The sequence below is a fragment of the Citrus sinensis genome, chromosome 3 (genome assembly GCF_022201045.2).
Source record: "Citrus sinensis cultivar Valencia sweet orange chromosome 3, DVS_A1.0, whole genome shotgun sequence".
Taxonomy (NCBI): domain Eukaryota; kingdom Viridiplantae; phylum Streptophyta; class Magnoliopsida; order Sapindales; family Rutaceae; genus Citrus; species Citrus sinensis.
Window position 1 is genome coordinate 47,317,492 of NC_068558.1, and position 25,009 is coordinate 47,342,500.

Consider the following 25,009-nt stretch of genomic DNA (forward strand, 5'->3'; position numbering starts at 1 on the left):
CATCGACACGTGGAGGAAGGAATTTGGTTAAAATCTTTGCATTTTACTTCTGAAGCAATAAAAACCACATGATTTCAAGGAAAAAAAATGATAATGATAATAAAATAATAAACAGACCCACTTGTGGATTGTTTTTTTTTTTTTTACTTTTCCAGGGTGTATAAAATAATAACAGCATTCATTTTCCATTTGTTTTCAGGGTTCCAGCTGCATCCAAAGAAAAACGAAACATGGCCACAATCAGCATGCTTAAATTAATTAATGAAATTAAATAATTTCACAGAAATGATGATCGATAGTCAGGAAAGATCTTGACTTCTAAGGATTCAGATGTGAGCTGGAGTTAATGCCGAGAGAATCGGTGTTTGAAACTCTTGTACGCTACACAACTATAAATATGTGTACCATCGCTGCATGTATAAGCCATCTGTCCCAAATTAATTTATAAACCTAGAATACTCGATCCTACCAACTTTCTCAAAATGACAATTCTAAGTTCCAAAAAGAGCAGATTGTTGGAGCATCTTTTCCGATCTGAATGCCTCTTGCTATGTGTTTTTATAGTGGGTTGCAGTCCTCCAGAGGACCCAATCAAATGTTCATCATCAAAAAATTCCAGCTGCACCATCACAAACTCCTACGGCATGTTCCCCGATCGAAGCGTGTGTAAAGCAGCTGACGTAGCATACCCAACCTCAGAACAAGAGATCATTTCAGTAGTATCAGCGGCAACAATCGCCAAAAGAAAAATGAAAGTGGCAACACGCTTCTCCCATAGCATTCCCAAGCTAGTGTGCCCGGATGGCCAAGATGGGTTATTGATTAGCACAAAGTATCTCAATAAAATAATAAATATTGATACTGAAGCAATGACAATAACAATGGAAAGTGGTGTTACGTTGAGGCAGATAATTGGTGAGTCCGCTAAGGCCGGGCTAGCGCTGCCGTATACACCTTACTGGTGGGGCTTGACCATCGGTGGCCTTATCGGCACGGGTGCGCATGGGAGCTCATTATGGGGCCGAGGGAGTTCAATTCATGATTATGTTGTTGAATTAAGAATTGTAAGTTCCGGAGGACCTGATGATGGATATGCTAAGGTTAGGGTGCTCAATGAGAATGATCAGGATCTTGATGCAGCTAAAGTTTCACTTGGTGTTCTGGGAGTTATATCTCAGGTATGGTATGGTTATCATTTCCTTGCGATGTTCTGGAATATCAGAGTTTGGATTCTCTTGATGGAGGTTTGTGTGTGGTTGTTGCCTTGGGCCTCGATCACATTCACATGATATCAATTTGATAGATACACGGACCAAACACTAATCTAAAGCTAGATTAGCTTGACTTTTTACGTTTGATGATGAATTTTCCGTTTGCTATGATTAAGATTTATTTTGTTTTATTGAATTAATAATTTCATAATATCATACTTTTTTCTAGATAAGCTTAATTATCATGTCATATATAATTTAAATTTTATTTAAGATCCATTAATTCTATATTTGTTCCTCACGTATGTAAAGATTTTGCTCAAATAAATAAATTTTGCGCGACTTCAAATCAACTTGATGTAGATATAGTAAATGTTTCCCATTCCCCCACTTTGGTCCGGCTATTTTTATAACGGAATTCTCTTTCTCAAAATAATAATAATAGAATTCTCACCGACATGTTAGTTGATTATTCAAATTAATTATTATTATTATTATTATTATTATTATTATTATTATTATTATTATTATTATTTTACAAAAAGTGTATTACAAACTGACGACATTCAATAAAATAAAATAGACAAATGAATTAAAATCATGAAAATTCTCTTTTATTTAAAATATAGATTCAATGGGCAGAATAAATTTTGAAATGATTAGGATTAGTGCTTTTGAAAAGGATCCATATTAATTATCCTTAAAAAGAAAATTAAGATACATACAGATATAATAAGTTTTAGGCCTTGAATTAAAGTTCGGGACGAGTTTACAACACATAAGAAAGAGGTAAACTGTCTTTTTCACTGTTTTACAATTATGTAAATAAGTTTACAATGTTATAGAAGTCTGTTTAATATAGGTGACCCTGAAGTTGCAACCTCTGTTCAAGCGATCAATCACATTCCTGATGAAGAATGATTCGGAGTTAGGAGATGAAGCAGGTAGTTTTGGGCATCAACATGAGTTCGCGGACATAGTTTGGTACCCTAGTCAACACAAGGCACTATATCGAATTGATGACCGCATTTCCTCTAACGCAACTGGTAATGCTGTGTATAATTATATTCCATTCCGGTCCACGCTTTCAGCTACTTTAGCAACCATCAGAACTACAGGTCAGCTCCCAACAATATTCGTTTCATTATATTAAGACACTTAATGCGCGTAGTAGGGCTCTAGCTAATTTAAGTTTTGCTTCACTCTGGTGCTTAATCTATCTTGTCATCTAAATAATTCATCAGAGGAGAATCAAGAATCTAGAAGTGATGCTAATGGGAAATGCATTGGTGCAAAGCTAGTTACGTCAACGCTTGTGACTTCTGCATTTGGTTTAACAAATAATGGTATTGCTTCTGCCTTTCCCTTGAATTAACCACCGTACGTGTGTGTGGGTGTGTATTGTATATGATTTTACTCATGGAGTGAGTAACGGTATATTAATTTCTCTCTCTTTTGATTTGGATTAATTTGGTTTTAACATAGGTATAGCCTTTACCGGCTATCCTGTAATTGGACATCACAATCGTCTTCAATCATCTGGGACCTGCCTCGACAGTCCTCAGGATTCACTGATCACAGCTTGTGCTTGGGATCCTAGAATTAAGGGCGAGTTCTTTCACCAAACTACATTCAGTATAAGATTGTCTGTCGTTAAAAGCTTCATCGATGACATCCAAAAATTAATTAAATTAGAGCCCAAAGCATTATGCGGCCTGGAGCTCTACAATGGCATACTCATGCGCTATGTTAAAGCTTCGAGTGCTTACTTGGGCAAACAAGAGGATTCATTAGATTTTGATATCACCTATTACCGAAGCAAGGACCCAATGACTCCAAGGCTTTATGAAGATATACTTGAAGAAATAGAGCAACTCGCGGTGTTCAAGTATGGAGGGTTTCCCCACTGGGGAAAGAATCGAAACTTAGTATTTGATGGAGTCATCAAAAAATACAAAAATGCTGGAGAATTCTTCAAAGTTAAAGACAAGTATGATCCACTAGGGCTATTTTCTAGCGAGTGGACAGATCAAGTTCTCGGACTAAAAGAAGGCGTGACCATATACAAAGAGGGCTGTGCACTGGAAGGATTGTGTATATGCTCACAAGACATTCACTGTGCTCCAACAAAAGGCTATCTCTGTAGACCAGGCAAAGTTTACAAGGATGCAAGAGTTTGTACACGTATAAGTTCTAAGAGGCATATGTGAAGAGAGAGACTGACACTTTATTTTGATTTGTTTATTGATATTTCTTATTTTAACAATTACATACATTCATGTGATTAGTAGATAACGAAACATGTAATAAATAAAAGAATAGATAGTGACCGTGGGTGAAAATAATGTAACTATTGCAAAATTAAAGATAAAGGTAAATCGGATCAACATAAGATTTCAATTGCTTATTGCATATTATATATTTAAGATTCCAACTTGCAATTACTGAAACGTACGGGAGAGGTGAACTTATTTTAAAATTATATGCATATTATAAATGTATATAATCTGACGAAGTAGTAAAGCCCAAAATTTTCAATTATTTATTTATTTTATTTTGTGTAAACCTCCAAAGTCTAAATCGAATCTTAGACGTAGTTTTGTTGAGAGGGGAAAAAAACAAAAATTCTTGGGAAAAAGAAACCAAAAAGTCAAAAACAACTAATTAGCTAGAATTTGACAACGCAGTCCAAAGGGAATATCAAATTTAAGTTTAAATAAAGATAAAATTTTAAGTTAAAACAAAATTGATTCATAATCAGTGATCATGAACCATCAAGATCATTTTCCAAATCAATTTAATGACAGCCAGTTAAGATCTTGACTGTAAAGCATCCAGCCGAGTCATGGATTTTTTGTGATAAACAATAATTCTATTTTTTAAATTAACCACATTCTATATGGTACATTGCACAAGTTTTATATCTACATATACAAAATGAGTAATGATAGATTTCACTGAATTGTATTTCAACTTTTGTTCTAAATGATGTATCATTCTTCAGGTGGTTGTTAATTTGTCATGAGTTTCAAATGAATTAAATACATAATCTCGCTATATGAACGTTACATTATTTGAGATTAATGATAAAATTTTAGAATAAAAAGATTTTGAGATATATCAGGCACCACTCATATAAAATACAAACGTTGCACGTACAAGAGACCTATTTTTAACTGTTAAAAATACAAAACGTTGCGTACGTGCTTATTCTAAACTATATAGAAAATGTCATGTTCACAAGTTCAAATACGAAGGGTTACCACAATGGAAATAATAGAAACCTAATGTTTGATGAAGTCGTCAATCGGGCTCGCTTTATCAATGACTCCATGCCATATTGCAGCTGCTAATTGCTATGCATAAAAGATTAAAAGAATGCGAAGCAGCTGTGAATTTATGTGGTTCTATGTTCTTCTACTTCAAGGTGTTTTTTTTTTTTTTCTTTTGGCCCCGTTTTCAGAAACTTCACTTTCGGTGTCGTTTTGTCCAATTGTATAAGAGTAATGATATATTCACAAATTCTTGTACAAACTGATGTGGCATGATAAAATTAGTTGAATTAAATATCTATTGACCCACATGATTTATTTTCATTATTTTGTATTTTCATTATTTTGTATTTTCATTCAACCAATGAATTAATGCCACATCAGTTTGTACAAAATAAATTTGTTCAAAATAAGTTTGTACAAGAATTTATTACTGTACCGTCACTTATTGTATAATAACATCAATAGCTGTTTTTGCTTATTTGAATAAAAGCCTGATAACAATTAATCAGGGAGACTCATGTACGCTTTGAGCTGTTTGATTATTTATTTTCTGAATGGCTTTGGGTTAGAATGCTCTCTGATCATGGACTAGGTCATCCTGGCCTATTAAATCACTGTTGAGGCCCGAAATCTTCCTGTAAAAGTGTAAGTTTTCTGAGTGACTCCATTATCCTTTTCAAACTTAATTTTCTTTCTGTATCCTCTTTAGTCTTTAATTTCTAAAATAGTCTTTGTTTGTCTTTCTTCCTCAGTAAACCCCGTCTTCAGTTTCAACCCCCTTTCAGTTCCCTCTCTTCAACCCCACCCCTTTAAGGTAGTGTTTACATTTTGGATTGGAGTGGGGATCCTGGGATTAGAAGTATGAAATGAGAGTGGGAGTAAGTTGTTTACTTACATTGGAATGAGAGTATGAAATTGAAACCAAAATCCAATTTATGTGTTTACATTATCTTAGATTGGGAATAAATGGCTTTAAATTATAATTTTACCTTTATTTAAAGATTATAATTTTTAATTAAAATTTAATAAAAATATATTTAAAAAATAAAAATTTTATTTGATTATATTTGTAAATTAATAATAATTCTTAATATTCTTAATTATGTAAATCATATTTTTTATTAGTTTTAATTTGAATTATGTAAATAAAAAATTATTAATAATAGCAACACAAATGAAACATGATTATGGATAATATAGTACAAAATTAATATTTTCTTACAATAAATATTTATTATTATTAATTAAATAAATATAATAATATTATTTTTAAATAAATATAATAATATTATATTTTTAAATAAAGATAGAATATAGTAATATTATTAATTCTCTATGCGTATAATAATATTATTTTTAAGTAATTTTAACTTAGAATCAATGTAAATTATTATTTTTAACTAAATATAATAATATTGTAATTTATAAAATAATATAATAATATTATTTATTTATTTTAAATAAAAATGTAAAAAAAGAATAGGGAGGAGTGGGAATCCACTCCCCCCTCCCCCCATGGGAGTGGGAATCCCACTCCTCACTCCAAACTTTGGTGCGTCCACGGAGTGGGATTCCCACTCCCCCTTAAAAATAGTAAGTAAATACTGGAGTGGGAAGAATCCATACTCCCCACTCACACTCTAAAAAATAAACATTACATAAGTTTCTTTCTTTTGTAGTAAAGATTGTTGACGAATGCGCATGCGCTTTTTATTACTAGATTTCTATTTGTTTTAGTTTAGTTGTCCCCCAACATTCTTATAAAATTAGTAATTATGAAATAGAAGGTTGCCAGTAGTCACTCAAATCTCTTGTTCTTTTATTTTTTTTAAATTCAATAGAATAATTTAACAGAAAACCTAAAAAAAAAAAGGAAAAATTAAAGCCGGACAAAAAAGAAAGACTAAAATTGAAATCCCTCTGCATACGCGCCTCAAAGCGATCAATCACTTAGTTGATGATGAAGGATGATCATTAGGCCTTAAGGAGATCATGGAATTAGTTTGGGCATCTACACTTGTCTCATGCACGTGTTGATATTGTATCATATGCAACGCTGCGCAAGGCGCTGGTAATATTTTATATAACGAAGAAAATGACATTATTGTGTCCCTTAAATTTTTTTTTTTTTTTGAAATTTTTACTTAAGTGTTTCATAAAATTTAATATCTCGATTCATCTATGATATTAAAAAAAAGTTGTAAAAAAATGCGTTGTTACGGTAAAAGTGATATCTTAACAAATAGCGTAATTAATTTTAGTTTGTAGTTCTCCAATCATATTATTGTAGAACATAAATAAAATGAGGTATTCAAATATTTATCAGGAATTTTACTGGCAAAAACAAATTTTAAAAGGAATAAAAGTGCCATTCAGCAGCCTTTATATACTATAGAACATTCCACTCCACGCGGGCCACGCTTACAGTTTCTATTATGCAGCAGCAAAAGATCATTTGGGATAAGGGGCGAAGCTGTAGGCCAAGTCATTATTATTATTATTATTAACCTTTTTTTTAAGGTGTGCTAAAATAATTTTTAGTAAATGTATTAATTACTATTTTTTTTTAAGGATAGCCTATATTGACATTAGTTTTTAAAAAATAATTTGTACTTTTTTTTCTTGAAATTTATCAATGAAAATAAAAAAGATTAAACAATAATTTATCTTTAATTAGATTTTAAGAAATTTAAAAATAGAAAATGAGTTGACTTATAGTTCGTCGCACTTAATTAAGAAAATTATCAAAAGAAAAATCATTAAATATTCCTAGGAATCAAGATATACATTAAATTCAATCATAATATTGAATAGTAACTAAGCTTGAGATGATTATATGGTCAATCAAATTCTTTAAATTCCGGATAAAAATAAAATTCAAGCATTTAATATTGTGTTTTTATTTATTTATTTTTTTAATCATCAAAAAGTTAGAGCGTAAAGAGTGAGAGACGCTTAGATGGAGAGAAATGAGTTGAGATTTACGTTAATAAATTAAAAAGGATCAAAAAGTTGAAATATTATTAAAAATATTGAAAACATTAATAACATCGCATTGTAAATAAATCTTTTTAAAAGGACTTGGTTGATTCGTTTCTAAAATTTTGTATGGGCTATAAGCCTATAACCCATCCTAGCGTCCACGTGGCTTCCTCATGGGCGAACCTGAGAGAGGTAGCCGGGCCTAGCTCTCTGAAAAATTTATTTATTTATTTATTTATAAACGTACCCTTACTGAAACCTATATAAGAATTTCATATTGATTAGTTATGTCGCTTCTTCCACTATTATCAAATTCTTGTCTAAATTCATCGTTTAATGGGTAAATATATTATTTAAATAATCTCAAATAGTGTTTAGGACAATATTTTGAGGAGTAAGACTTATTATGTCTCCCCTTGTCGAGTGTATCTTCAATTCCTTGTTAATAAAAGTTATCTTACACAATATAAAAGTATTGAATTGGAAAAAAAAAGTTCAGCTCACCCCAAAAAAAGAATGTTTTTAACTTCGCCACTATTTGGGATATACATGGATAGTTACAAGGATTCATTGATCACAACTTGTGCTTGGACCTAGAATAAAGAATAATTGAGTACATTTTCATTGTTACATTAGATTTTATTGGGGTTATACCACATCGGTTGTAGAAAGGGTTGATGGTAACTTTATAAGTGTGAAGGAAAGCCTCGTCTCTTGAGCTAGCTTTTGGGTTGGGACAGGCTCAAGTCCACTTAACATTGGTATCAGAACCCAGGTTTACCAACATTTCAACCCAACAATCCAATAAGGAGAATATATGTCTATGCTTCTGACCAAAGGCCCGATGTGTGAGGGGAAGATTGTTGGGGTTATCCTCACATCGGTTGTGTCTGTCACCTCTTGAGCTAGCTTTTGAAGTTGAAAGAGCCTCAAGATGGTATGAGACAAATCTAGTCATAGTAGAAGTATAAATTTAATTTCCTTTTTTCTAGTTTGATTAGGATTTATTTTATTTATTTTTGTTTAAGTCATATTCCTTTACTTATAAGGAATCATAATTTTATTAGGAATAAGATAATCCTAATTAGCATAAATTGGCTTTGTTATGCTTGTTTCTTTACACACGCTTATCATTAATAATATTCAATATTTTTTCCTTTGTGAGAGCCCTCTTCTCAAGAACGTATGTTAGAACGAAATCTAGTATCGCTTCTGAACTGCATCACAAGACCACCTAACATATTTTATGCCATTAAAAGCTTCATAGAAGATATTCCAAACCCAAAACCCAATTCAATAGCCCCTAAGCTATAGTGTTGATAAAAGGAAAGAGAAGAAAAAATATTTAATAATATGTTGTATCATTAATTTCTAGAGTTGTTATTAATACAATTGAAAGTCAACATTTAATTTGATCTATTAATTTGGTTGGTGTTGAAAGATTAAGATTCTAGTGCATTATTTTATTAAGAGAGAGGGAGAGAGAGCATCAGATCCTATCCCATATGCATACGGTCATTCTCTCTTGTGGACATTTACACTTTTTCAAATATAAATTTCATGTTTGACAATATTATAAAAACTCCGCCTAATAATGATTATTTTCATATGATTAGAAAACAACATACTATTTTCAAAACTTTGTTATCCCCTTCTCTTTGTGGGAGGAGAGGGGAAAAACCATCAATCTCATCTTTATGTTAATAATAAAATGTTTGTCTACCTCTCCCTTTTATCTTAATTTTATTTATCTTTATTGGGTTATTTGTGACGAGTTCTACCTCTATTTTTGGTGAATTCGTCGCTATTTTATTAGGTTGCTTGTGAGTAATATTGTGAACGGATCGGGGGTCAACTATGTTTTTACTTGGAGTTATTATTTTACCGTTCAAATGTTGATTGGGTACTTATCTCTGTTTAAGTGGAGATCCTTCCATGTGTGCAATTATTGTTACTAATCAATGACAACCCTGCTCTTTTAATGATGTGAAAAATGATATGAATATTGCTGGATGAAGATTTGGAAAGTCAGATCAACATAAGAATTCAATTGCTCATTTAAAAACTGATCTTTAAATGTTGTAACTTGTAAGATCATGAAACGTGCAGGATAAGTGAACTTATTTTCAAAATCTATGTACAGTTTAGGAAGTAATAAAAACCATAACATTTACTTCTTCGGCAACTATTTTTTTAATTTTTAATGGGTGCAAAAGCAAAAAGAATCACAAGTCAAATACAATGGCGAGGAAAATGAAGCTAACAAGAAGTTGACTCCGCAAACCAATAGAAATGATCGTGTCTCCAAGCATAGTTCTTCATGAGGAGTGAAAATAAAACTGATTCACTTGCCACGACCAACAATATCCTTTTTCGAAGCAAATAATCAATGGCAACCACATTCTTCGTTTATAATTTGAATTAAACCAAAATTGAACGCAACTTAGGTAAGTACAGTCAACAAGATACAAGAAAAATAAAGAAATACTGATAACAAGAGATAAATATTCTCCAGTTTTATGTCCTGTATTTTATGTGATAAATAATTATAACTTTTTCCCCAAATTAAGCATTCTGCGTGCACAAGTAACAAGTCTATATATATGTTAAAAACAACATTGCCAATGAACACATGTATTTCAAACGTACAACCCTTGTAACATACTAACATGTTAAGCATAGTAATTCTAAGTTCCAAAAAGAGCGCGCTCCGACAACTTATTGGATCAATATATCTTTTTTTTATTAGTCTTGATCGGGAGCTGCAGTCCCCCACAGGATCCGATCAAGTGTGCATCAAACAATTCAAATTGCACGATCACATACTTTATTTATTGGATCGTTCTCCGATCGAAGTGTGTGTAAAGCAGCCAACGCAGCGTACCCTACCACAGAACAAGAGCTCATTTCAATGATATCAAATGCAACCATGGGTAAAAGAAAAATCGAAGTAGCGACGCGTTACGGACACAGCATGGCCAAGTTGGTATGCCCAGACGGTCGAGATGGGTTGCTTATTAGCACGAAAATTCTAAACCGTGTACTCAAAATCGATTTTCAAGCAATGACGATGCCTGTGGAGAGTGGTGCTACGCTGAGGCAAGTGATCAACGGAGCAATAAAAGATGAGGTGACCGTAGACAAAGCGGGTTGTGCCCTTGAAGGTTAGTGCATATGCTCACAAGACAGTCATTGCGCCACCATTAAAGGCTATTTCTGTAGACCAGGCAAAGTTTTTAAGGATGCAGGACTTTACACTCGTATGAGCACTTAGATGCAATGTTGCTTGACCTATTTACGATTTACGATTCTGCTGTTGGTTTGGTTTCCTGCAAGTTTCGTTGGACTGTCTTACTACATTATTTCATGCTTATACATCTTTGTATATATAGAAAAACTAAAAATAAGTGAACCACTACGACTGCTGTCTGTTGGTGGCTCATTGTTCTTCTAGTTGTATAGTTTTGTGACAACTTTGTTCTCGGTTATATACTGAATTCATAGCACCAGTAGTTGTCGTTTGCTATTGTGATTTGACTAAAAAGATCTTGTGATAATAACTAAGGAGAGAGTGTGTGTTTCAGAAATTTTACAAAACATCACATATAATACAACCAATTGATGTAATTAAATTTAATGTAACTACCACTTATATGATAATCTTTTAAAATAAATGCATAAATGTTATAATATTATTTACTTATTATATGACTGACAGAATACCTTTAATATATCATAGAATTTCTCATGTGTTACATGTGAAAATGTTTGAGATGAGTACCTCGATATTTTATATTAATAAAATGGCTTTTACAATGTCGAAAAGGACCTTCGTGTTGATGCCGTCACATCAGGAATTGGGCCATCCTGGGCCCTTGAAGAAGTGTTTAAGCCCGAAAGTTCTTGGACTTGTAAATTGCAACGCTCACATTTACGCAAGCAAATTTCCGAGTTCCAACCAAGAAGTCGTTTCCATGCGCAGATCAATAGCCGAAGCCTGAAAGGGTGCTTTTAGTCAATCTACAAAAGAAATGCGATGAATCTGGAAGGTCGTGGCTGTATTTGATTAGTTAAGATTTATGACAACCATACACGTATTCACAGAGTAATTTTCACTCTATCTCGAATTAGCTTCTCCTGTAAAGAAAGAAAGAAGGAAAGAAAGAACGAACCTCTCCTACTGGGGTTGATCGGATAAAATCGCCCGCTACATTTGATTGTGATACAGGAGAAAACAGAAACAAGAAAGCAAAAACAACCCTCAAACACAAAAACATTCACTGGTATGCCAAATATCTCGCTTATCAGCTATATTTGTTCTTTTTCTATGATTCTAGGGCACATGCCCCAAAATAATAGCCCTATAAGTTGAGATAATTCCTGAGCTAAACATCATTTGCAGCGTATTTGATTTGAATCTCTTACACGCAATAAAAGTCTTACAAGGAAAGGACTGGGTAATAGGCTTATATTAATTGCTGCCTTCATGCGGGGTTTTGTTTTTTTGTTTTCTTATGTTGATTTTAGGTCTTCAATGTCGTATGAACTGTCAGTTTTTTCTGGTCCTTGTGTTTTACCATTTTAGACGTTAAATTTTTGGGAGGGATAAATAACTCTGGGTTTTCGAATTTATACGTTGGTTGTTATGATTTGGTCGGTTTATTAGCAACTTAGTATTTGGGCATAATCACGGTTCGATTGTACTTAAATTTAGCGTGAAATTTTACAAAAGGTGCAAAAATATTTTCTTTCAGAAAACATTTTGCTATCCGTTCAGCTCCATTGTGAATGCAGAATAGAATTGATTGAAGGGGGATGGGGGGAGCTCAAATCAAATTCTTAGTTTTTTTTTCTTTGTTTTCAAAAGAATTATTTTGGGAAACAAATTCAAATGGTTCTGGCTTCTGTGTACCATCATTCTTATTGGTGTTCCTCAGTCATTAATCTGGGCTACACGGAAAGTTGTTGAGTCCAAAAGCATATATCCTGGCGCAATAGAAATCATGATAGTTCTCTTTGTCACAAAGTTCTGTAATTTCACAATTTCCTTTCCAGTCCATTCTCCATCCAAAGTTGATCAGTCTATAAACACCGTAAAATTATTGATTATTTACTGGTAGTTTTAGTTGTATATTCCTCTTTAAATTAAGAATGAGTATCCAAGGTTGTGGTTGGATATCCATTCCCGGTACACGGCCTAAAATGGAAAAAAGAAAGTTCTGTGATTGCGCATCGTGCACATTCTTCTGCACTCTGTGCATTTTCGATTCTAATCATCAGAGCTTGAAGGTGATTTCGGTGCTGTTCAGGCACTGTTTTTTTAAACGATAAGTCCGGAAACTAGAAACAGTCATGGCAGATAACACAGAAGTTGAGGAGCGGGTGGATCTTGATGAGGACGACTACATGGAAGAGATAGATGATGATCCCGAAGAACAACTAGATGATGATGGAGAAGTAGGTAGGGATGGAAATGTAAAACAAAATGATGAAGATGAAGAATATGATGCCGAGACTAGTAAGGAAGATCAATCACCAGGAGCAAATGGAAGTCACATTAATACTGAAGATGCAGTGGAAGATGAAGATAAGCGCACTGCTTCCATCAGCGAAGATGAGAAAGAGAAGCATGGCCAACTTCTTGCCCTTCCACCTCATGGTTCTGAAGTTTTCATTGGTGGACTTCCTAAGGATGCATCAGAAGAGGACTTAAGAGATCTGTGTGAACCAATAGGCGAAGTTTTTGAGGTTAGAACCGTTTTTATTAATGCTTATAAAATTTAATTACCTTTCTTTTAGTTGTCATAGATGACATTGTTTTCTATTTTAAATAATTTATACAGGTGGGGTTAGTGAAAGACAAGGATAGTGGTGAAAGCAAGGGCTTTGCTTTTGTGGCATTTAGATCAAAAGAGGTTGCAAAAAGAGCCATTGATGAGTTATGTAGTAAAGATTTTAAGGTGATCAAGATGCCTCTCACACCGTAATTTGGAAATTACAGATGCTAGGGATGATTTGGTTGTTTGAGACAATCTCTTTCATGCCTTTTTGGCATTTTCCATCGATATTTTCTTCTTGATACATATCATCTTTTCAGGGTAAAACAATAAGGTGTTCAATGTCAGAAACTAATAATAGGTTATTTATTGGAAATGTTCCCAAGAGCTGGACAGAGAAGGAGTTCAGAAAAGTCATTGAGGATGTAGGTCCAGGAGTTGATACCATTGAGCTCATAAAGGTAAAATTTGTATTAAACAACCCTCCCCCCCCCCCCCCCCCCCCCCCCGGCGGTAAAGGTGGAAGTTGTATCTTCTCACTCTACTACTTTTTGTTATCTTCTCTCCATAACAGGATCCTCAAGCTCCTTCTCGTAATCGTGGTTTTGCTTTTGTTTTGTATTACAATAATGCCTGTGCTGATTATTCAAGGCAGAAAATGACAAGTGCAAACTTTAAGCTGGATGGCAATACCCCAACTGTCTCATGGGCTGAACCAAAGAGCACACCTGATCACTCTGCTGCTGCTGCTTCTCAGGTAAAGTCTAGAATTAGAACATTTTCAAGTCTTTCAAGTTGATATGAAGCTGCTTTCATATGAGTTTGATTCACTTTTATTGTCTCTTCATGATGTCTATATAAACAAGAGAATGTCATCTATACTGTTAGTTAAGGAGACTCACAGATGCTGAAAAGTGTCAAAAGAACCTTGTCAATGCCTAAATGGTTTGACTTAAGAAATGGAACACTTGGTATCCCTATTTGTAGCGATGAGGTAATTATCACACATACAAATAAAATACAGGGATTATTGGGGCACTTACGTTCTGATGAGAACCTTAGATTATGGCTTGTCTCCTGGTAAGATCCTAATGTGCATCAATATGCCCTTAAGACTTACTGCTTGGAATCTAAACTTGAGTATGACTTCTGGAAATTGTCAGTTTAATAAGTGCTATTTTTTCTTTACAAGCAACTTTTGAATGGTAGTAAACGTTGTGAAATCATAATTTGTTTTACTACCCGTGTTGTGGTTGAATAATCATAAGATGTTGGCCTAATGTTATCTACTGTTTTGAGACCCGCAGGTGAAGGCTCTTTATGTGAAAAATCTACCTGAAAACACCACTACTGAGCAACTTAAAGAATTATTTCAACGTCACGGAGAAGTGACGAAAGTGGTTACGCCTCCTGGAAAATCTGGGAAACGTGATTTTGGGTTTATCCACTATGCTGAAAGGTCAAGTGCATTAAAGGCTATCAAAGATACCGAGAAATATGAAATTGACGGTAAGTCTCTTGCACATTTTCCTGGCTTTGTCTTGGAGATCTGGGGTATACATGAAGGCAAAAGTGTTAGACCTGCCAATGTCTGAAGTTGACTAATTTTTGTTTTGTTCTCATACTAGAGTTCCTAGACTAATATATATGTTCCATGGACTTGAACTACAGGCCAAGTGTTGGAAGTTGCTCTTGCAAGGCCTCAGACTAATAAAAGAACTGAAGGGGTTTATTCCTGTGCTGCTGGAGTTCATCCAAGCGGTCTGCCACATGCTGGCTACGGTAGCTTTGCTGGGACCGCATATGGCTCTGTGAGTACTGGATTAGGAGTTGCAGCTGGTGCTGGTTTACAGCAGGTAGTTGGAGTATACTTGCAAATCTCTTTTTGCTTGGATAGAGTATTCTTATGATAGGTCTCATAAATTTGCCCGTGTGAGACAGCCCATGATATATGGTAGGGGTCAAATGCCAGCTGGGATGCACATGGTGCCAATGGTCTTACCAGATGGTCGAATCGGCTATGTTCTGTAAGTTGCTTTTTATATGGCAGTGTATGTAATAATAACAGATATTATATACTTTTCTGTTTTGGGGGATTGTGCAGTCAGCAGCCTGGAGTACAAATGCCATTGCCACCTCCTCGGCCACGTAGAGTTGAGAGGGGCCCAGGTGGACGAGGAGCAAGTAGCGGCGGTTCTGATGGCAGCAGTGGCAGAAGATATCGACCCTATTAGTAGATTGTAGAAACAGTTGTAGTTCTTCATGAGGTGGGACTCGTTTTAGATGGATAAGTGTTTACGGAACTCATTTTGTTCCAATTTCTGTTCTCTTAGCCCCCACTCTCAAATGAATTGAAATGGAGAGGGTGTGGAAGGTAAGGGCTCTTTATAAGATTGGAGATGATTGATAATCAAGCATTTATTTCATATTTGATTTTGTTTTTTCAAATATTTGTATAGAAACTTAAGTAACGGTGTTGGCAGTTCACCATTCTGAGAAAAATGAGAGCAATAAGTAATTTATTAGATAATAGAGTAGAACAATAAATAATTTTATATGCATTAAAACTTCAATATTGAGATTCTTAGTATAACCCAAATCATTAATCTGGCAAGCTTTTTGTGCAAATACACAAAAGATCGAAACAAAGTCCATAACAATAAACTTAATTTGCTAAACTAAAGTTACTTGAGAAATCAAGTGAATTCCGATAGCTCCTGGAGACGCTTATCCAACTCATCCAACTTAGCAGCCCATTCGCTTTTAATACACAAGGGCTTCACTTCGACATTCGTACCGCAATCCACGTCGTCGTCATCCTCTCTGCGGGTGTCGGCAGAGGACGCTTGCTTTTTCTTCTTGTTCTTCTTTTTCAGCTTATTCTTAGCAGCCGCTCTCTGTAAAGCCCAAAGCACATCTGACCCGCTTAGCTGCTTTCCATTCTCCTGCTTTCGTATTTGTAGTTTTGGGGCTGAAGCCGAACCGCTGCCGCCGGCGTCGAGATTCGAGAGGACGATGTGACCTATGCCACCCATGTCTTCGTCGTAAACGCCGCCGTTTTTGTGTGGATATTGGGTGCCGCGTAGATAAGGGCGACGAGCTGGTGTCGTGGGTCTGCAGACGAATGGTGCGGCTGGGATTCGGGACACCGCCCACATGTTTCTTCTTTTCTTTTTTTCTTCATTTTCCTATCCTTTTATTGGTTATATATATTTCTTATAATTGTGATAATTTTAAGTGCCAAAAAATATAGCCTCTTATATTGTACCATGTGTACAACAAACATTATAAATACGTGTAAATATGTATAATGATTCTGGATTAAAGATCAGCAACCATACAGAAATTGATACGGAAAACGACTAACGATAAAACTAGAAAGTATCAATAGCAAATAGCATGTGATTAGTAACTAAATCAAGTGTGGGGAATTCAAATACCAAAAAAAAAAAAAAAAAAAGTGGTTATCAGATTTGACGGTATAAATCAAATAGACAAAACTAATGGTAGAAATTTAGATGTGAAATGAGTCTTTTGCCAACTCTAAATTTTTCAAAAGTCAAAAAGATTGAGAAAGGATTTTTCGATTAATTCTCATAGTCAAGAGAAATTTAGATTCTAAATCTATAAATTATCTAAAAATAAAAATTGAGAAACGAATCGGAGTGCCTTTACAGGTACGTGAATTTGTATAGATTCTTAAGAATAAAAGATCAACATTGAAGTTTGCTAATTGAAACAGGTATAATTTATCACTTGATTCTTTGAAATTGTTTTTTGAACCTTTAGTTATAAAAACTCGAAATTACTCATTTAATTTAACAATTTCACTTATAAACCACATCATTTAGAATTTTTTTATTAAAATATAAATCACTATAGAGTTGTGATCAGTTATAAAAAAAAATAATATTGTACAAATTAATATAACAAAATATAATCAATTGATAATACTTTAAAAATAGAAGTAAATCATATGGGATCTACCATATTAATTAGAGTTACTAGTAAGGTTGCTCACCTACCTAACACGTCTTCTTCTTGTTTTGTGCGATTGACATAGAACCACTTTAATTCCAAGTGACAGAGTGGAGTAGCAGAAACGGATTGCTTGTAAAATAAAACATGCAAAAGGACGTAAATACATGGATCTAATTTTGATATGGAGGCAATGAATCACTCTATCGAACGAATCTGACTTTGTGATAGATTAGATATTGTTCTAAACTTCTAATACAAACGACTTAACACGTGTGATTTTTACAATAACACTCAACAACATGAGATTAAGGATAAAAAACCCATGAGTGAACAAAATAATGGGAGATTTTATTAATAAAAAAGGTTATAAAAAATAATAATAAAACCTCTCTATTTATAATTGAGTAAGTCTACTTCCCTCATCTAACTTAAAAAAGAAAACTAAATTCCAATTATAATAGAAATAAAAAGACCATTTTTTTTTGGTTTGAGGACTGAATGTTAATTATTTTCAGACATTTACAGTTTTTATTTTGTTTGTTTTCTATCACTTGTGTCTGATTATAAGATGTTTAGGTCTGAATGAAAAATATTAAATATTATGACTTTTATCTGAATGGCAAAATGTATAAATAAAACTTTAATATTCTCTCTCTTTAATACCCTCATTAAATAAATTTATTTCCTATTTTATAAATTATCCTTTTATTATTTTTTATTTATCCTTTTTCTGTTATATTCATGTAGTCAGCTATTAATTTATCTATTTTTCTTTTTTGTGAATGATAATTTTAAACACAATAGAACTTTAGGTTATTGTATTTTTTAATTGGCCTATCTCTTTGTATTTGTACTTACTATTTTTATAATATATTTTGAATTTTATTTGATACATTAATTTTAATTCAAATGAATAAACAATTTTGATTGACTTATATAATTAACAAGAAACAAATATCAAACTATTACACTAAAAATAACATTATAAATTTCCTATATTAATGTGAAAAAATACATGTGTTAGATGTATATTTTATTTTTCATACTTTGTTAAGGTAAACATTATCAATTTTTTTTACTAATCAAATAATTTATTTATAACCGGTCATGTGTTTAAACAATAAATATATGTATTGTTAATATATTTATGACGTTATACATGTCAAAATATTAAATTTCATATTTTCTTTAAAAACGAACAACTTAACATTTATATTCTGGTATTAAAAAAAGAAAAACAATCATTTAGATATATGTATTCAAATCTATTTAGATTTAAATCAAATTTATACCCATTTAGATTTCAGACAAAAAAATAAACGCTACTTAAGATACATAACATAATTGTCTCGAATTAGATAAAAATATCAAAAAACTTAAATTAACAAAATTCTAAAATCTTTTAAATCGTATTTTAACGCCTTACAAGAATTTATGCATTGCCCGGAAGTCGGTATTCGTAACTATCCCAATGGAAACTTGTCCAAATAACCATCACTACCACTTAATTTTAGTAAGGCGTACGGACGACTAGTAATAGAAGTTCTGTGTAACAGCTATTCACGACAATCATTTTGCTCTTTCAGCCACTTAAAATCTGAAAATCTGAAACCGCCTTTGCTGCTTGCTAGGTTTTTGGCGGTTTGCTTTATCTTCAGCATTAAGCAGACAGTTTAGATAAGAAGAAAGAAAATCGAAACCAAACAGCATTAAAGAGAAGAAAGGAGTAAAAAAAAAAATTTTAAAAAAGGGCAACCAGAATTGGGAAGGGGGAAAATAGGAAGAAAAGAAAAAGAAAGAGTGAGACCAAGAGAAAAGGGAAAGAAAAATAGAAAAAAAAAAGGCGTAATGTTAAATTTTGATAGCACATGATTACCCGTCAAAATTAATCAGTATAATGTTAAGGTTTATCATTAGAGGATTTCAATAAAGAAGGAAAATGCTGGTTTAATCCATATATTTTAATTTAAGTATTTGTTTAGTTGTTATATTTTAATTTTTAAGTAATGTTAAATTTTGATAGCACATGATTACCCGTAAAAATTATTCCCGTCAAAATTATTCAGTATAATGCGAAGGTTTATCAGTACAAGATTTCATAAAGAGGGAAAATATTGGTTTAATCCCTATATTTTAATTTAAGTATTTGTTTAGTTGTTATATTTAAAATAAAAATAAAAGCACAATTACGGTTAGAGTAGGGATATTTGAACCCATCAAACTACTTATTAAACTCTCATTTAAAAATAAAATTTAATTATTAAAATATCTCTAAAGTAAATTATAATTTTAGACATTAAAATGTAGTTTTAAAAAATTACCCTTTGAACCTATTTTACATTCCACTTTATGTTATTTTTCTTAAACCCTAAATTGATATTCTTTATTGATTCCCCTAGTCTTTCTCGTCAAAATTAAACCTTCATGGAGTCAGAGAAGACAAGGAATAATCAATTGAAGGAAATACTGGAGAATTTTCGGATTGAAATACTGGATATCGGATTTTATTTCTATCAGTTTTTTCGGCAAATATCTAATTATTTTCTTAGCTTCAACCGCTTTTAACAGCGTTTCCAACTTCCAAATTAAAGACAGTGATATAATTATCACTTCTTTCCCAAAATCAAGTAGTGATACCACTTGACTAGGGCTCTCACTTTTACCATTATTAGCTGCTCCAGCCATTTTGCTTTGGCTTTGCTTACTACACTTAGAAATTTTTGCTCCAAAATATATAATTGAGAGTACTGTTTATGTTTTGTATGTAAGATTGTTGCATGTACAAAAAATATTAGTTCGTTCACACTGATTTTTATTGTTAGTTTGTTAATTAAATTTTTTATAGATAAATTAATAAACACCAAAAATATGGTTGGAATGGTATTATTGTAAAATAAAAGCAAAAGAAAGGATAAGAATGTAATATTTTTAACAGCAAGAATATTTTGAGGTATTTTTAAAATATAATGATTAAACAGATACTTAAGTCAAAATATAGGAAATAAAAAAACATTTACAATTATACAATTATCTTAGTTTTATCATATGATACGATTATCTTAGTTTTATCAGTATATGAGAATTACTTATGGAATAGTAATATATTTTTATATTTAAGTTAGTACAATTTTATATTGATCATAATTTTTTTTTTAAATTTATACATAAATCATTGAACCCCAAGGTCACTTTTTTTTCTTCGCCTAAGTTTTTGTAGGGTTAGGTATAAGTCATGTTTTTGTACATATAATATAGTGTTTGAGTAATGATATATTGATATGCTTGTAGAGTTGGGATATAAAAGTTGGATCGCAAATGATGTGTCAGTAATCAATGACTACTATATGTTTTGTAATAGTTGATGTTATACCCATATTTTTACCAAACTTGATCCCATAACATAAGCTCAAGGACCCACATCCAATAATATATTCTAATTTGAATAGGATAAAACAATACAAGTCCTCATCTTTGTCAAATTCTAATACTACAAGATAAGAGATGAATTTTTCTAACTTAATTATACTTATGATTGTTTTCTCTTATATAAAGAGGTTACCACAAAAAAGTATAGATATCAAAGACAAGGAGAGAAATAGGCATATTAGAAAAGGAGGTAGAATACAAGCCACTCTCGATCTTTAACTTAAGTATCGTATGGTTTATGCCGGTAAGACCCTCGCGATCTTGGTGGGTTATTGTTTTGCAGGATTTTGACTATTGAGCTCTTCACTCTTAACAATGGCAATTTCGAAGACATCAAACTCTCTCATAGCATATTCTCCAAGAAAAATAACTCTTTCTCAACTCTTATTGTCGATCCAAATTTTGGTATCAATAATGACTTTTTTATATTATTATTATTAGTGAGATAATTTCATATCACCAACGAACGACTGCCACATTATATGCCACATTATTTAAAATATAAATTTTATATCACATTATCAACGAATAAATAACATATCACGTGTCACATCATTTGAAAAATAATTAAATTTTATATTCTAACTATATAACTATATCAAAACCCTCATAATTGTAATAATTAAGTTGACATCTCCATTGTAAAGTACTTTAGTGGACTGAAATGTAGTCCGTGGTCTAAATGAATTCGCCCGGCTAGGGCTTAGATTTTACTGTACATTTTTTCTTTGTTCATTCTAATGTGTTTTAAAAATGAATTTGTATCAGGCAATACCTGATTACATCAGCTTCTCCATTCAGCTTAGCTTGAAGCCTGTGAAAACGGGTATTAATGGATTTTTTACGACAGTACTCTCATTTGGTTAATGGACTTGTTCAAATTGACCTTAATAATGATACATAGTGTTTCAGTGACCACCGCTAGTATGCTTGCTTGCTGGCGAACTGACGACTGTCTTCAAGGATTGACAGCGTTTCGCTCCGTGTCCTCCTCTTGGCCACAAAAGCCAGAGGAGTCTGCCACACAAGCCTGTGTCCTTAGATTTAGACCCATTGCAATTTGCAAGCATTCAATTGAAATTCGTAACATGCACGGCCAATATTATGAATCGGCTCCCCCACATTTTTTTACTCCATGGTCCTGGCCTCTCCACAACTTTGTTTTCGACAAGATCGACTAGGCATAATTAATGATGTCCAATCTGCTAACCATCTTTCAATGAAAACTCCTTATGGTAAGTCAATCAGTTCCTGATAATAAATATTAACTATCAACTTTTCAATCACTAACGGACCTTTTGTCTAAAGAAAGAAATTTTACGCTTACAATATTTAGGGTAAGAATTTGAGTCTTCATAAGAATTTTATGAAAATTAATTTCAGTATTCCCTCAATTATCAACTAATTGAGCGGAGACAATCTCTTTCTTATGAAATGTGAGTGGAGTATGAACTTCTCGAATATTAAAGAGGGTTTAAAATATATGTACAAGTGATTTAGCGTGTCAATATATAGTAATAGTCCCAATTATACAAGTACTTCAATGTATTAATGTATGACAGTAGTCCCGATTGTACAAATACTTCAGTGTGTCAATGTATGACAGTAGTCTCAATTATATAGTATAATTATAAATATTAATTATAATGTCATATGTAATATCAATAACAATATGTATATACCGAAATTAAAAAAAAAACTATCAACTTTTCAATCCACTTTGAATTTTATTCATCAAAATACCACCAACGATTTTGTTCCTTTTCCAAGCAATGTTTTCTTTCTCTCCATCCCCCTTAGCTCGATCACGCCCACCACAAATGCTTCCATCCCTCATGTATTCTACTTGTGAGTGTAGCCAATTTTTTGACCCCTTGATTCCCCCGCTTTCAGCCTCTGCGTCTGCGAGATACTACCATCCCCTTTTCCACCTTCCACCTCGTGTATATTTTCACCTTTTAAGAGGCCTTCAATACCTTCTGAGCTTTGAAATTGTTTTGAATGGGATGGGTTGTTACGTGTCGATTTAATGGAGGAAAATTAAAATGATCTCAACTTATTATGTTTTAATTAGAAGTAGTGTAACATTCTAAATATGAAATTCAAAGGCATAAATTAAAGTGAGAATTGAAAACGAAAAGAAAATTTTTAATCTGGATATAGTACTATATTTAGTACCAGTGCAGGGGTTTTTACATCACTAACAAGTAAGGGGAACTTCGAACAGTAAAAGTTAAAAAAATAAGGGAAAGAATAAAGAGTATCCAACCACGTCATCATCACATTACATTTTCTCTTTTCATGTCCCCATTCAGATTCAAATTTCAAGCAACGTTAAGTTTGACGGGATACTTATCAATAGAATCAACCCAGGCGTTGCCTCGCCAATTACCGACGGGAATGTCCATGAGCGCTCTCCAAACAGCACTATTACACTTGAAACCCGAACCGAAAGCTATCTGCCAGACCCGATCTCCTCTGGCGACCCGACCCTTTCCCTCGGTATAAGCCAGTTCATACCAAAGTGAGCTACTAGAAGTGTTACCAAACCTATGCAGTGTCATTCTTGACGGTTCCATGTGCCAATCACGGAGTTGCAAGTTCTTCTGTATCTCGTCCAAAACGGCCCTTCCACCGGAATGTATGCAAAAATGTTCAAAAGCAAGTTTAAAATCAGGTATATAAGGCTTAACCTTAGCTTTGAACATCTTCCTACGAACGAGGGTGACAAAGAACCTGAATTGCTCTATCCACGGCAAGACAAGAGGGCCCAAAGTTGTGATGTTTGTTTTTAATGCATCTCCAGCCACAGCCATTAAATCTCTGGAGAGTGAAACTCCAACTATTCCTTGGTCATCCTCTGCTTGGCGGACACAATTGAAGTGCTTATCATCGGCGCCTTTGTGAGTCCGAACTAAATGAACCAGCTCGTACTTGGAGCGGGACCGGTCTCGAGCCTTGTTTGATAAAAGCACGGCAGCACCACCCATGCGGAATAGACAGTTGCATAACAGCATGGAACGGTCATTGCCGGAATACCAATTCTGAGTAATGTTTTCGGTGCTTACCACAACTGCATACGAGTTAGGATTTGCCTTGAGGAGGTTCTTAGCAAGCTCGATGGAAATAAGGCCTGCACTGCAACCCATGCCCCCAAGATTGTAAGTCTTGATATCATCTCTGAGCTTGTAATGGTTCACTATCATCGAAGAGAGAGACGGGACGGGATTGAATAAACTGCAGTTCACTATAAGTATTCCCACGTCACTAGGTTCAACACCAGTCTTCTCAAAAAGAGAATCCAGTGCGCCAAACATGACCTCGTCAGCCTCCACCCTGGCCTCGTGAATGCAAATATTTGGTGGTCTGGAAGTTATTCCTCTTGATAAATATGTTTCGTCACCAACACTTGCCCGGCTCGCTATGCGCTTCTGGAACTGCAGCGACTCTTCTTGGAAGAAGCTGCTTTCTTCACTCATTTTCAAGAACGCCTCCATAGACATTTTACGTTCATCAGCCGGTTTGTAACACGAGAAGTCCACGAGATAAACTGGACTCGAACGCTTCGACCAGTAAAGGCCGAAGAGGAAAAATAACATTGTTGAAACTGCTAACTGATCACTGGCTGCATCAATGATCATGTTGAGTTGAAGCTTTTCCTTAGATAACAACTCCAGAATCCGGTCCAATTTCAGACCGCTGAGCTGTATTACGGTAGCTATGGACAGAGGTACTATAAGAACAAACATGATAATTGTTGCAAAATTGCATGAGTACCCATATCCTAGCTTCACATACTTGAGCTTCACGGATTGTAGAAAATCCGGCAAGCGTTGTCGAATCTTGATGACGGCGGAGGAGTCCTCTTTAAAGGCCATCTCCGCCGTCAATCTCTCTCTATCAATCTCTACTCTATCCATGTTCTCTCTCTCTCTCTGTGTTCTTTTTTTGTTAAACTTATGAACAAGGGAATGTAAAGGAGCTGAACTAATAATAAACTGTACCCTCTAACAAAAACAATCGCTGAATACGAAAACAAACTCTACACGCCTTGATATAGTTTATAAGGCGAGGAAGAGATGGAGTCGTGTGGAACTTTCAATCTATATAATGAGGAAAACCTTGACCACTTGAGTTATTATATTAGCTGCAAGAAAGCTGGATGACAATCTTGAATTAATTGCGGGTAGTTCCAAGAATGGATAGATAGCTCAACCACCAGCGGAATTGTGTTATGTATACAAAAGTTATGCATTAAAAAAAAATTAAAATAAAACCAATCTTCATGCCCAACTCAAAATTTAAATCTTGCTAAGGAAATGCTGTTATAGTTAAGTTGATGAAGGTAGGGGGCTAC

At 33.6% G+C, this 25,009-nt stretch overlaps 4 protein-coding genes across 7 annotated transcripts; 2 read left to right on the top strand and 2 right to left on the bottom strand.

Annotated features, from left to right (window-relative positions):
* The first annotated feature begins 482 nt into the window (after positions 1-482).
* Positions 483-3,621, top strand: LOC102619065 (probable L-gulonolactone oxidase 6). The gene is made up of 4 exons (XM_006491294.4): positions 483-1,178; positions 2,074-2,329; positions 2,456-2,557; positions 2,697-3,621. The coding sequence occupies exons 1-4, from the start codon at positions 483-485 to the stop codon at positions 3,419-3,421; spliced, it is 1,779 nt and encodes a 592-aa protein (XP_006491357.2). The 3' UTR covers positions 3,422-3,621.
* Positions 3,622-11,578: 7,957 nt separating this feature from the next.
* Positions 11,579-15,673, top strand: LOC102618296 (heterogeneous nuclear ribonucleoprotein Q). Of its 4 annotated transcripts, none has more exons than XM_025092509.2 (9): positions 11,579-11,751; positions 12,758-13,216; positions 13,312-13,428; positions 13,566-13,706; positions 13,820-14,002; positions 14,553-14,754; positions 14,917-15,101; positions 15,187-15,272; positions 15,350-15,673. In XM_025092509.2, exons 2-9 carry the CDS (start codon positions 12,821-12,823, stop codon positions 15,477-15,479), a joined length of 1,440 nt encoding a protein of 479 aa, XP_024948277.1. In that variant the 5' UTR covers positions 11,579-11,751; positions 12,758-12,820; the 3' UTR covers positions 15,480-15,673. The 4 variants fall into 4 exon arrangements, with proteins under 4 accessions (XP_024948277.1, XP_006491355.1, XP_024948278.1 ...); XM_006491292.4 differs by having other exon boundaries at positions 12,778-13,216; XM_025092510.2 differs by having other exon boundaries at positions 11,579-13,216; positions 13,632-13,706.
* Positions 15,674-15,780: 107 nt separating this feature from the next.
* Positions 15,781-16,453, bottom strand: LOC102618761 (hypothetical protein). The gene has a single exon (XM_006491293.3). It carries the CDS (start codon positions 16,401-16,403, stop codon positions 15,942-15,944), a length of 462 nt encoding a protein of 153 aa, XP_006491356.1. The 5' UTR covers positions 16,404-16,453; the 3' UTR covers positions 15,781-15,941.
* A 6,326-nt stretch (positions 16,454-22,779) lies between these two features.
* LOC102618016 (3-ketoacyl-CoA synthase 1) lies at positions 22,780-24,998 on the bottom strand. The gene has a single exon (XM_006491290.4). The coding sequence runs from the start codon at positions 24,570-24,572 to the stop codon at positions 22,977-22,979; it is 1,596 nt and encodes a 531-aa protein (XP_006491353.1). The 5' UTR covers positions 24,573-24,998; the 3' UTR covers positions 22,780-22,976.
* Positions 24,999-25,009: the final 11 nt, after the last annotated feature.